This window comes from Protopterus annectens, chromosome 9.part0 (genome assembly GCF_019279795.1).
Source record: "Protopterus annectens isolate FY-2018-M chromosome 9.part0, PAN1.0, whole genome shotgun sequence".
Lineage (NCBI taxonomy): Eukaryota > Metazoa > Chordata > Ceratodontiformes > Protopteridae > Protopterus > Protopterus annectens.
In genome coordinates, this window is record NC_056743.1 from 1318495312 (window position 1) to 1318509022 (window position 13711).

The following is a 13711-nucleotide window of genomic DNA, read 5'->3' on the forward strand; positions in this document are numbered from 1 at the left end:
CTGAAGAATCTGTCACTGAAGACATGGACTTTGATGATGGGGAGGGTTCCCCTGGTCACCCTCTGAAGATGTCTCCTTTGGAGACATCCTGGAGATCCTTAAACAGAGGAGTGACTGGAAGCCCAAAGACCCGACTTCTGAGGAATCCATGTCCTTGCACGGCTTTGGCGCTCGCCCAGCTACCTCCTGGGTTACACCACCCGCTGATGATCTCATTAAATTGATTGTGCAGTGGGTGTGGAAGGCCCTTGATTCCATAGAGCCGATTCACCAGAGACTAGACAAAATCTTATCATCCTCCGAAGATCATCAGTACTGGGCCAAGGGTTTAGCAGTAGATGCCATGGTGGTGGCGGCGGCCACCAAGAAGGAACTCACCAATGAGAGTCCCACTGTCCACCCACCTAAACGTGACTCTAGGATGATGGACAGATTTGGAAAGCAGGTCTATGCTTCATCAACCTTGGCCCAAGGTCCTTGAATTTCATGGCACACGTAACTCCTTAATCAGATCTCTGGAGTCTAGTAATCAGATATTCTCGCTGGAGCAGTGTCTGATGAGGTGCAGAATAAAGTTCCCTCTCAGCTGGCCACCTTGGAGTCTATATCGAACTTGTCCATGTGGCTCATTGCACATGCCACCAAGGGGACAACCAAGAGCAGTGGGTTCAAGCGTTGCCATAAGGCATCACACCTGGATGCATTTGTGTGAGTTTACGTAGCCTTTCAAGTCTCCCTTTGTCAATGCTCCTTTTGATGGATCATCCTTGTTTGGCCCCAAAATCAAAGACACACTAGCCAGGTGCGAAAAAAATGGAAAGACCCTTTCTGCTGTGGGCATTCATTTTTCTACTCCTCAGCGATCCTACTCCAGGAGTCAGAGGAGTTGAAAGATATGGTTCAAGAATTCCCAAGGGCCTTTCCAGGGCACACATGGTGGTAGCTCCCCTCTGGGCAAAGGGGGGAGCTCTGTTGGAACACACTGATCCCATGGCAGAGGTGGCCTGCAAAATAAGGGCTCCAGAGACTCCTCTGGATAACCATACCAGCATTCCTGAAAGAAGGCCGATTGGTTACCTCTGGAAGCAGTCGGGGGAAGACTTTCACTGCACTCGACACCCTGGCGACAAATAACTTGTGATACTTGGGTGCAGAAGATCATTACCAGAGGTTACCATATCCCCTTCATTCTTTTCCCAAGATCACAAAGAAGAATCCCTGATGTACCACCCAATCAGAGGGACCAAGCAGCCTTGGAGATTCAAAAGCTGCTAGAAAATGATAGTCTTCCAAGAACTCCCACAAGACCAGATAGGATCCGGATTTTACTCAGGGTTCTTTTCAGTGCCAAAAAAGACAGGGGACTGGACACCAATATTGGTCCTCAGCCTTCTGAACAAGTTTGTGCAGCAAACAAAATTCCAGATGGTGACAGTTCAGTCTACACTTCCCTTTCTAGAGGAAAACAATTGGATGTACTCTATAGACCTTCAAGACGTGTATTACCACATAAAAATAGACAAATGCTCCAGAAGGTTTCTCACGTTCGGCTAGAAGCCAGTTATTTCCAGTTCAGAGTGGTGCCCTTTGGTCTCACCACAGCCCACAGGGTGTTCACCAAATGCTTGGCAGCAGTCACAGCTCACTTGAGACTACATAGATTCCAGGCATTTCCGTACTTAGACAACTGGCTCCTCATCGCCCCCACCAGGCATCTACTGTTTCAAACCACAAGCTTCATTCTGCACCTTTTCAATTGCTTGGGCATCACATTCAACAGAGGAAAAATCCCAGCTGACTCCCAACACAAGACCTAGAGTTCATAGGAGCTCACCTCAGTATAATCTTTTGTGTAGCTTCTCTCCCTCTTCGCAAACTACAGAAAATAAGGTCTCAAGTACAATTTATCATAGCCAAAGACAAAGTCCCAACTCTTCTCGTCCTCCAAGCTTTAGGATCCATGGCAGTGACCATTACCTTGGTACCTCTGGCAAGATTTCACATGAGGCTACTTCAATGGCTCTTGGCTTTCCAATGGTCCATTCTAACACATCCAATGACTTATCCCATTCTAATAACAGGTTGCAGCAAAAAGGATGTATCCTGGTGGATACAGTCAGAGGAAATTCTTCTGGGCCATCCCTTTATTCCCTGTCATTCCAAGGCTATAGTGACCATGGACGCCTCCCAGATCGGGTGTGGGGGGGGGGGCATTATCTGGGAAGAACAGTCCAAGGCACTTTGTCTCTGCAAGAGGCCAATTTGCACGTCAGTGCCCTGGAATTGAGGGGAATGCTGTTAGCGTTGCAAGCCTTTCAATCTGCCCTCCCTCCAGGGAGAGTTGCAGTTCAGTCAGACACCATGTCGATGGTTTCGTACATCAACAAACAGGGTGGAACCAGCTCTTACCCCCTATGCTGGGAAGCTCTCGGAGTATGGCAATGGGTGATATCCTCCAACCGCTTTCTAGTTGCAATGCATATCTCAGGGAGCACCAACATGATAGCAGACAAACTGAGCAGATGTGTTCTCCTGCCTCACTAGTGGTCTCTCATTCCCAAAGTAGTGAAGGAAATTTTTCGTCGATGGGGCCAGCCATGCTGCGACCTCCTTGCTTCCCCAATGAATAACAAATGCAGCAGCTTTTTTGCCCTAATTCTCCCTCGGGGGGGGTCCCTGGGGGGGGTCCCCAAGAGATGCTCTCCTTCTTGATTAGCTCTTGGGTCTTCTCTACACCTTTCCCCCCTTTCTTGAAGAAAGCCCAAAGGATGAGAAGCAAAGTGATCCTCATTGCACCCTTTTGGCCCTGACAACTCTGGTTCCCCTTTCTTTGGCCTCACCTGATTTATTTACCAGGAAACTCTGTCTTGGCAAATGGAAGAGATTTTTAATTTGGGCCTGTAAAATAATCTAGACCCCCTTTCAGCACCTGTTGAGAAAGTTTTGGAATTTTTTGATTCCCTTTTTGATCAAGGAGCTTCTGTTTCCACCAGTAAGGTTCAATCAGTGACCATTTCTAATTCTCACAATGGCTAGGATGACCATTCTTTAATTTCCCATCACTTATACAAAATTTTTCTTAAAGGTGCCTTGCCTCTAAAGCTCCCATTCAAGGACTCTGTAGCTTCTTGGGATCTGACCCTGGTTTCGCAATCTTTGGTACTTCCTCCCTTTGAACCAGCAGCGATTTGCCATTTCAAATTCCTGTAGTGGAAAACTCTCTTTTTAGTAGCCATTACTTCTGCCAGGAGATTTTATGAGATTCAGCCATTATGTGCGAAACCCCCATATCTGATTTTTCATAAGAATAGGGTTTTGTTAAGAACCAACCCTTCCTTTTTTGCTAAGGTTGTTTCAGAATCTAATATTAATCAAACTGTTAATTTGCCCTTTTTCTTCTCCAGTTGTTGTGCCTTTTCGGCTTTTCCCGGTTAGGGGTCGCCACAGCGGAACTCCAGTTCGCTAATGATTGGTAGTTGAGTTTTACGTGCCGAGTTACCAGCCCTGACGCACAACCTTCAACGAAGGCACTCCCTTTCACGCATGTCTCCACGCAGAAGACGCTCTAACTGAGAATCGAACCGGACAGCATCTTACTGCGAGGCGACAACGCTACCACAGCAACACCACCGCGGGTCTCCAGTAAAGGTGAATATTGCTTGCATTTACTGGATGTTCACAGACAATTACGTTTCTACTTCAACAGGACTAGAGAGTCTAGAAAATAGGACCAGTTATTTGTTTTCTTTAAAGGTCCAACGCTGGGAAAACCTGTCTCAAACATTACCTTGTCAAGATGGCTAAGAGACTGTGTTATTTTATTTATAATCATAACCACAAGATGTTCATCGTGTTTTACTGTTGCAGTCATTACACTTGGGTTATCCTGCTGGCAGGCTACCTGCAGTCGGCCTGATTTCCAAAGTCTAGGTCTGGCGTCGGTTGCTGTCGCCTCTTCCCTGACGTCAGTGCGCCAGGGTTATAAAAGATGCAGCCAACGCTATTTTCTTCAGTCTTTCTTGCCGTGCGGTGCCCGAAGCAAAAGCAGTTCGCAAGTGCCGGTCGGCCGACTCCTGAGATTTTCAAAAGCGAATTTCAGATCCGAAGTCTTCATTAAAGCTAAGTACCCCATTGGGGAAACTTTTTTCTTGCTCCAGACCGATGTCAGAAAAAGTTAACAATTGTATTTCTTGTGGGAAGCAAATACCTCATAAGGATTTTCATTCTTACTGTATTCCTTGCCTAGGCCCTGATCACAACGTTGCTAGCTGTCGGTTTTGTGCTAGATTTAACCAACGCACTATTAACAGTCGGTTTGATTTTGCTTTGCATTACTTTGGCCGAAGATTCAATTATATAATGCCGTTGGAACAGCCGATGACCGGAGTTTACAAAAAACCGCAAGGAAAAAGAAAAGGACAGGCATCCGAGGTCCAAAACCGACGATGAGGCTTCGCTAAGCCAGTCGCCGGTTCTCGGTGAGGCGCTTTCGCAGCCCCTGGCACCCGCTACCTCAGAGCCACAGGCCACTGACGACTCCCACGTGGAGCCAGCTAGGCCTCTGGATACTCAAGGTATTGGACTCTCAGAAACTATTCCCTCAGATGGGTCCAGAGCCGCTGAGCAGGCATCGGCTTCTGAGGGTGTTTTCAGACCTACACAGTTATATGTAAAGCCTACTTCAGCTTCCAAAGCAAAGACTAAAGCAGTATTAAAGACAAAGAAACAAGTACAGCATTCTCCTGGACAGACTACCATGCCTAAAAAACAGATGCTCAAAATGGCTGAAGACCTAATTACCTTGATCAGGGGTTCCCATCCCCCTCCTGACAAAAGAGGCCTAGGCAAGAGATAGAATATGAATCTTCAGATCAGGTTTCCATTTCCTCTGATTCCTCTTCTGAACAGGGATACTCTCATGTTGAAGAATCTATCCCTTCAGCCTCACCGCCTGAGGATTATTCTGTTGGGGAAACCCTGCATACCATGAGGGAGCACTTCCAGTCAGGGAGAGCCAAGACTACTCAGAGTCTAAGAAAAGGCTTAGAGATTTTCTTTTACTTCCTCAGCACAGGTCTTTAGCTATTCCTCCTGTGTTGGACATTGTAGATGACGTATTTTCAGAGTCCAGACTTTCTTCTAACTCTTTACCTCCTGCCCCTGTTAAACCAGACAGATACTACAGGGTTCCAGACTCACATAAATTCCTTTATAAAAACCCTGCTGCTGAGCCAGAAACTATTTCTCAGGGTCCCAAAGGGGTCAAGGCTTCTACTGCAAAAAACCCTATCCCCTCTGATAGAGATTCAAGGGCACTGGACAGATGGGGAAAAAGGTTTACACTTCTGCTACTTTGGCTGTGAGGGCTTTAAATTGTCAATTTCATATGCTTAAATATCAGCAATACTTAATGTCACTGTTAAAACAGAATATGTCAAATTCTGATTGTGTGGAAAATAAGGAAATGCAGGATTTATTGCATGCAACTGAACAAGTGGGAAAGCATACATTGAAATGTGGTTTTGATTCTCTGGAGGCCTCTTGCAGGACTGCAGTTATGGGCTCTGTCATTTGGAGGCATGCTTGCTTAAAGGAACAGAATCTGCCTGATCATGTTAAAGCAAAATTATGAGATGCTCCATTACAGCATGATACTTTATTTGGTGTTAAAGCAGGGGAGGTGTTGAAGAAAATGGAGGACAAAGCTAAATCTATGCAAACAGTAAAGGGTTTCTTACAGGTACAGCCACCCAGATTTAGCAGGAACTGGCCTACAAAGAATTGGTCCTTTCCAGTGTCAGACAGGCCACAAAGAGGCAGATACAGACACCCCAGAGGCAGATCCCAGCCCCAGGGCCCATACAGGCCAAAACAGTGGGGTGCTTCTACCTCCAAAGGAGGAGAAGGCAAATCACAGCCATATAGGAAACAGTCCCAATGACTTTCCTCTGCCAGCACCAAGCACTTATCTTTTGACAGCCCCCTTAGGGGGAAAACTAGCACTTTTTTCTCAAAATTGGCACATGATCACCCAGGACAAATGGGTCTTGAATATAGTGTCCCAGGGCTGCAGGTTTCACTTTCCCACCCTGCCAATGGCAAAAGGTATGCCAGACCTGCCACACAATCAATGGGCAGAGGCACAAAAACAAGTTTTATCCCTCATGGACATGAGGGCCATTTAGCAAGTACCACAGCAAGAGCAGGGACAAGGATTTTACTCTACTTTTCTTGGTACCCAGAAAAGACAAAGCCAGGAGACCAATACTGGACCTGTCTATTCTAAACACATTTCTGGACGTTCCAAAATGTTGACTCTGCAACAGCTTCTGCCCATGCTGGGCAAGAAGGCTTGGCTTGTAACTTTGGACCTAAAAGAGGCATACCTGCATATTCCAATCAGACAGTCTTGCAGAAGATACCTCAGATTCATAGCTGGCTCAACGCACTACCAATTCTCAGCACTGCTGTTTGGCTTATCTACTGCGCCCAGGGTCTTCACAAAATGCCCAGCACCAGTAATTGCTTTTTGCAGACAAAGAGGAATTAAAATATATCCTTACTTGGACGATTGCCTTATTCAAGCAGAGAACAAGGACATTCTATTGAAGCATCTGGTTTTTGTAAAAAGATTACTGATTTGCCTAGGGTACACAGAAAACGAAAATAAATCAAATCTAGTACCCTCTCAAGAGATAATATTCCTGGGTGCAAGCTTAAATACAACTGCCCAGATGGTTTATCTAACGCCAGACAAACAAAGGCAACTAACTGACTTCTTACTTCAAAATGTTGGCAACAAAGACCCAGTTATCTGCAAGAAAAATTCTGCAGGCTTTGGGCTTCATGGCATTTTGCATTCTGCTAATTCTATATGCCAGACTGCATATGAGGAAACTACAGTGGTATCTAAAAAGTATTTGGACTCAACATTGTCACAGCCTGGAAACATTAATTACCATCATTCCTTGCCTGCAACAGGAGTTTCGATGGTGGGCACAGGCCTGTCACCACAACAAGGGACAGCCATTCACCCTACCCACAGCCAGGCAGTCAATAACAACAGATGCTTCAGATTATGCCTGGGGGGCCCACATGGCAGGAAAATGTATTCAGGGTACATGGCCCACAAGCCAAAGGCATCTTCATATCAATCAAAAAGAGATGCTAACTGTTCAGAATGCCCTAACAGCTTTCAAGGATCTACTCCATCCAGGACAACTACTGATAAGGACGGACAACACTACAGTCATGTGATACATAAACAAACAGGGAGGCACTCATTCCTACCCCCTCTGCAGACAAGCCATGACTTTGTGGGACACAGCATTGACTTATCAAGTACACCTGCAAGCAGAATTCCTGCCAGGAAAGAAAAATACTCTGGCAGAAGAACTAAGCTGAAACCTCACGGATCCCCACGAGTGGAAACTGGATCCACAAGTCTTCAGCATGATAATAAAGAAATGGGGATGCTCAGACATAGATCTATTTGCCTCCCCTCACAACTGCCAACTACAGTGATTCTGCACAAGGACTTATCACAAGCAAGCAGGAAAGTGGATGTTCTGTCATTCAGCTGGAAAACCCAAACGGTTTATGCCTTTCCTCCTCTGCCTCTCCTCCCCAAGGTACTACTAAAGGTCAGACAAGAGAAGCCAAAAATTATTGTGATTGCTCCAGACTGGCCCTCCAGCACTGGTACCCAATCCTAAAGAGCTTGTCTCAAGGCCCAGCCTGGACATTGTCTCTGATTCCTCATTTACTGACCCAACGAAACAATCAGATCCTGCACAGCCAACTCAGAACACTAAATCTGGCAGCATGGCAGATAAAATAGCCATTCAGAACACACCTCTCCCTAAAGCAGTGATGGATGTTATTTTAGAGGCCAGGAGGCCCAGTACCAGAAAATCTTATGCAGGAAAATGGAAAAGATTCTGTGCTTGGAACCAGGCACAAGGAATTGACACGCTTGTACCAAATATTCCTCAGATTTTACAATACCTAACTGAGATGCTGGACAAAGGCCTATCCTTTTCATCAATTAAAATCCATACCTCTGCCATTTCAGCTCATTATAATACGGAACCACCAATGTTTTCGCATCCTTTGCTAAGGCAGTACCTCATAGGGGCAAAAAAACATAAGACCCCCAAGGAGAGCACCAATACCTGCATGGGACCTCAATTATGTCTTGGAAAAACTCACACTGCCGCCTTTTGAGCCAGCCAATACAGCTGAAATAAAGTTCTTATCTTGGAAAACAGCTCTGCTCTTAGCAATTAGCTCTGCAAGATGAGTCTCAGAGTTACAGGCACTCATGGCTGTGGAACCTTTTTATCATTTTCCATCCAGACAGGGTTTCTCTGAGAACTAACCCGACATTTATGCCTAAAGTAATGTCCAGTGTGGCCCTTAACCAAACTATTCATTTGCCTACCTCTTATCCAAACCCACAGAATAAGGGTGAGAGACTCCTCCATTCTTTGGACATACACAGACAGCTACACTTCTACTTGAACAGAACTAAAGCCTTCAGAAAGACTGATCAACTTTTAGTGGTATATGCTGCAAGATCACAAGGAAAGGCTATCTCAAAGCAGACTATTTCAAAATGGATAGGCCACTGCATTCGTTTCTGCTATTCACAACATGGCAAATCAGTGCCTAAGGGCATTAGGCCTCACTCAACCAGAGCAGCAGCCTTCCTCAGAGGAGTACCAACCAAAGACATTTTAGAGGCTGCAACTTGGAGTTCAGTGCACACTTTTACCAAGCACTACCACTTACCTCTCTACTCTAAATCCAGAGCACAGTTCTGCAGGGCCTTATAGCCTCTCCAAATTCTATTTAGACCCAGCCACCCAACCTCAGCTCTGGGATTCAACCCAAATTTAATGACTGCAACAGTGACACATGATGAACATAGTACAGTTGTGTACCTACCATAACTGTAGATGTTAGAGTGTATTTACTGTTGCAGTCCAGGTTACCCACCCACCATTCGCCTTTTCTTTGCTGGGACTTATCTGTACTTCTCTATCCTATACAGCCTATGTGGTGTATTTGCTTATAGATGAAGGAAATGTTTATTTTTGTGCATGCATACTTATTGGCATAATTTTCAGCCTACCAGTTTGGGGGCACCTGACATCTGGGGCAAGAAAAACTGAAGAAAATTGCATCGGCTACATCTTTTATACCCCTGGAGCACTGACGTCAGGGAAGAAGCAACAGCAACCGACGCCGGACCTAGACTTTGGAATTCAGGCCAACTGCAGGTAGCCTGCCAGCAGGATAACCCAAGTGTAATGACTGCAACAGTGAATACAGTCGAACATCTACATTTGTGGTAGGTACACAACTGTACTTTATCTGAACATGTAAGAGTGCATTCTACCAGATCAATTCCCACGTCAGCTGTTTTTCTTTCAAAAGCTTCCATGGATGAGATATGCGCAGCTGCAACATGGGCTGCGCCTCATACCTTTATCACTCATTACAAATTGGATATGGTCTCCAGGGGAAGAGCATCCTTTGGCTCTCTGGTTCTCAGGAATATCCTTCCATAAGGCTACCCAGGACCTAAAGTAGCTGGGAACTCTGTCCCATTGGTCAAGAATGAATGAAGATTGGCAACATCAGATAAAGATGTTATGTACTCACCTTAACATTCCATCTGTGTTGCCGATTTTCATTCATTCTTGACATCCCACCCTCCTTCCCCCTCCTGCAGATTTCCTAGAGGATCAGACACTTGTCCTGGGAACCTATAGGTTTGACCTTGGATGTGGTTTCTACCTTTGTATATATGTTCTTCTGTCTTACAGTTTGACTGCAAACTCGATCTGAGGTAATGAAGAGAGGGGCATTGCAGGTAGAATCTTGGCTGAAGAGTTTTTTTTGACTGGCGCAAGCTATATAACGGCCAAGCTGGTTCCGAGGATCGGAACAGAGTCCCATTGGTTAAGAATGAATGAAGATGGACAACACAGATGTAATGTTATGGTGAGTACACTACTTCTTTTTTTCTTCCTTAACTTGGCAATTTACTGTAAGGGGGGGGGTGGTACTATTTTTTGACCATCTGCTCCTGTTTTTGAAGGCCAGTGCTATGATCTTTTTTTTTACACTTCGGAGGTTTGTTGGCAATTAGTATTCTCACTAATAGTGTTCTAAGTTTTGTGAGACTGTATTATTGCCAGCCACATTCCACCCCCGTAAACAGAAATGTTACACATATACTGTTATGAGCATATACTGTAATCACCTTTAGTATCTGTGTTTACAGTGTTGTGTGTGGTTTTCTGGAAACCTCAACAAAATAAATGATAAACATTCTGCACTTTACATCATAAGAGATACTGTAGAGGTAATTTTTTATTTTTATTTTTTGCTTATATAGCCCTTTACAAATGAACCAGGAAGAGAAATGCAATAGAAACAGTAGCTCAGGAGAATCCATAGGGTACAGTATTGGTGCCATCTTTCCAAAAAAAAAAAAAAAAACAGTGGTGTATAACTTGTGGATACAGTCTGAAGAAACAGGAACAACTCAAGAGATGTACAAGAGATTACGTCAAAGAAAGAGTGGTACATGACCCACACACAGTACTACAGTAAATTAGAAGAGGCACCCAATCTACTAAGTAACTTGCTTTGAGAATTTGTAAGGTTTACTGTGGATCACTAGTTTGTAATTTTTGTTTTGATATTTAATTTTTAATATCAAGTTATTGTATATAGTACTAAAAATAAAAAAGGGGGAGTGTCTTATATCCATGTCTGCTTCCTTAACCATTCATTCCAGGTGGAATTTTTTTCATTCATGAAAGCTTTGTACTTCAGCATGCTGCTGCAATCTGTGAATGGATTTTTACCGTTGACATGCTAGTCTTTTATGGAACTTTCAGCTATGAGTTTGGTGCTGTCTCTACAGACACTTTGGTGGCAGCTCTCCAACGCTCAGATGGAAAAGCCTGCAAGTCTCCTGGTAGCAGCAGTACATCTACTCATTTGAACTGCAACCCTGAAAGTATTGCAATGATCTGACCAAGGACATTTGGGATGGGAATGTACCAGCTTGAGAACACTTTGGAGTGATCCCCATCCCAAGATGTTAGTGTTTTATTTTTTTTTTTTTTTTTATATATATATATTCCAGACTTTTCTATGTTGTGTATTAGAAAGAAACATTCCATGTAAAAAAGCTAAACCTGACAGGTTTAGCAAGTCATTTGTTCAGTCCTGGAATACTTTAGTCTGCTCTCAAAAGAGTGAACTATATATACACCTTGGCGCCTTGCCTGTTTCTCAGCACTTGGAACAAATTGCCAAAGTTTTTTTTTTTTTTTTTTTTTTTTTTTTTTATTAAATGCTGTGAGGGTACATGGAGTGGAAAGAAAGCTGCTTTGAAACATAGTTATAAGGTCCATTGTTTCATATTTTTCAACCTATGCATATCAGTGCTTGTGTAGCAGACATTGTGTTTGTGAAGTACTTAAGTAAGGGAAACCGTGCTACAGATGAAATGTTTGAGTTAACCTTTAATGGGTGTGAGACAAGGAGTTCCGTCTAAGCTGGTAGCAGTCCTAAGGACTGCAGAAGGTTCTGAACAGTTTTCAAACTATAGCAGGCTAGCGTTTAATCACACTTCTACCCAAATTGCTTTTAAAATGCAGTATGGATCTGACTGTGTGTTTAGCTAGCTGATAACTGGGCTTTATACTGTTACAGTTAGAAAAATGGTTAGGGGTGCATATTTCTTGTCTGTAACAGTTGCATTTTGAATTAAATAACTTTATTCCTATTTTAGAATATGGATTGTTGCTAATTCAGTTGCGTTTGTCAGTTTAGGTGCTGGTAGAGAAGAAAGCAAGAGGTGGGCATACTGTCCCATGGAGTTTGGCACTTTAGAAATCTGTGGATAGCCTACTAGAATAGGCTTTTAGTATCGTACTATGTTTTTTGAAATCGTAGGCTTGTTGAAAGTTTAATTTGTCACCAGTGTGTGCACACTTGTCTCACACCTGACTAGGTTAAGGCTATGCAAGTACAGAATATCTGTTTAATTTTGGAGGGTTCTCTCCTTATTTCATTTTTTTTTAATTTCAAGGAACTATTCAAGTATTTATGTAAGTTAGTATTTATTGAGTTTTAATGTTTTTTTTGTGGTAAGTAGACCAGTGGTGTAAGCATCCCTTTGTTGTGCATTAACACATGTGAAAGGCAATAATAACTAACGATAATGTAATTCTCTGTTGGAGCCATAGATTCTCTGTTGTGTTGAAGCAGATACCAAGATTAATTTTCATTGGCTTCTGGACATCTTTATGGAATTCACCAAATGCAGTGTAGTCCTGTTTCAGCTGGTCTTGGATTACCTGCTGTAATAAATACTTTTTGTACTTCTGTAGTGCCAAGAAATTGGTGTAAAGAATCGGCAGGTCATGATATATATATATGCCATGTGTCTCTTGGTACACCAGGGAGATGCATATTTTATCAGTACACAACTTCAGGGAGGGTGTGTAGCTGGCTGGCACCAGCATAAGACAGTGTTTTCCACAAGAAATATAGCTGCATTTTTTCCAGAAATACTTTTTTATATATATAGATAACTGGTAACAGTGATCCCAGAACTGTTAAAAACTGTGCCACATTAAACTGTAGGCACTGTAGAAGTGAGAGTATCCTCTTGTGTGCCTTTGGTGGCTCTTGTGGGATCTGTCATGGCTTAGAATAATCTGTCATATTTTTGCTAAAGCTAAAATTGGGGAGACATTGGGTGTTACAGGAATACTGTGGTTATATGCCTTAGCATGTTTTATCTGTCATATATGTCCCATGGGACTGTTTTCTTTCAGTATTATGATAGCATTTATTGGGTTAACTTTCTTTTAATCTATATCTTTACGGGTGAAATTGCTTCTTTTAAACTTATTTAAAATGCATATCTTTACAGGTGAGGTAGTCTGTGGAGGGGGTAAAAAAAAATCACAAATCTTGATAACAGCGCATTAAAGAAATAGCCATGCACAGTATTTTTATATGTGGAGGATGAATGCAATCTGCTGTTACTTTTACCTCTGTGGCAGAGACAGTGTTAACTGGGCTGAGTGAATGTGAAGAGAGTTGATTGATATTTTTTTTTTTTTGTATTTTATTATAATTTTTCAATAAAAAGTGATATTTCTCAAACAGAACTAAATTGTCCTTTTCCATAAAACCAATACCTCATACATGATTGCAGTGATGTTTATGCAGCAGCCACCAGAGAGCAGAAATGCATCCCAAGACAGAGGCTGAATGTACTGACAAGATCCATGAAAGGGAAAATATATGACGTGAGGAGCTTCTCTGTCCAGTATCAGGATTCCTCTAACAGGAAGACAAATGAACATTACTGTAGACTATTGGTGCTGCTTTTTCTATAAAAACAATGTAATTATTTGTTTTGTGTACATTTTAAACAGAATAATAATAAACAACTTAGGGCCTCAAATTCTTATCAGTTGCTGAATTTGTGTGTGTTTGAAGTTACCATTTTTGTGGGGTGCATTTGTTTTGATCAGCTCAGCCTTCATGGAGTAGTGCTTCTTACCAGGGATGAACAACACAATGTGCACTCATTGGTGTGGTGTTCCATGTGTGCACGTGAATGATTTGTATAGGTTTGTAGGAGATTACTAGGCTAATGGCTCAGGAA

General features: G+C 43.0%; 1 protein-coding gene across 1 annotated transcript in view; it reads left to right on the forward strand.

The window, feature by feature from the left end:
- TMEM150A (transmembrane protein 150A) overlaps positions 1 to 13507 on the forward strand; it is a 649158-nt gene extending 635651 nt beyond the window's left edge. The window contains exon 8 of the mRNA XM_044084287.1: positions 10814 to 13507. Within this exon, the coding sequence (XP_043940222.1) occupies positions 10814 to 11055 (242 nt within the window). The 3' untranslated portion in view covers positions 11056 to 13507. The remainder of the gene's footprint in view (positions 1 to 10813) is intronic.
- Positions 13508 to 13711: the final 204 nt, after the last annotated feature.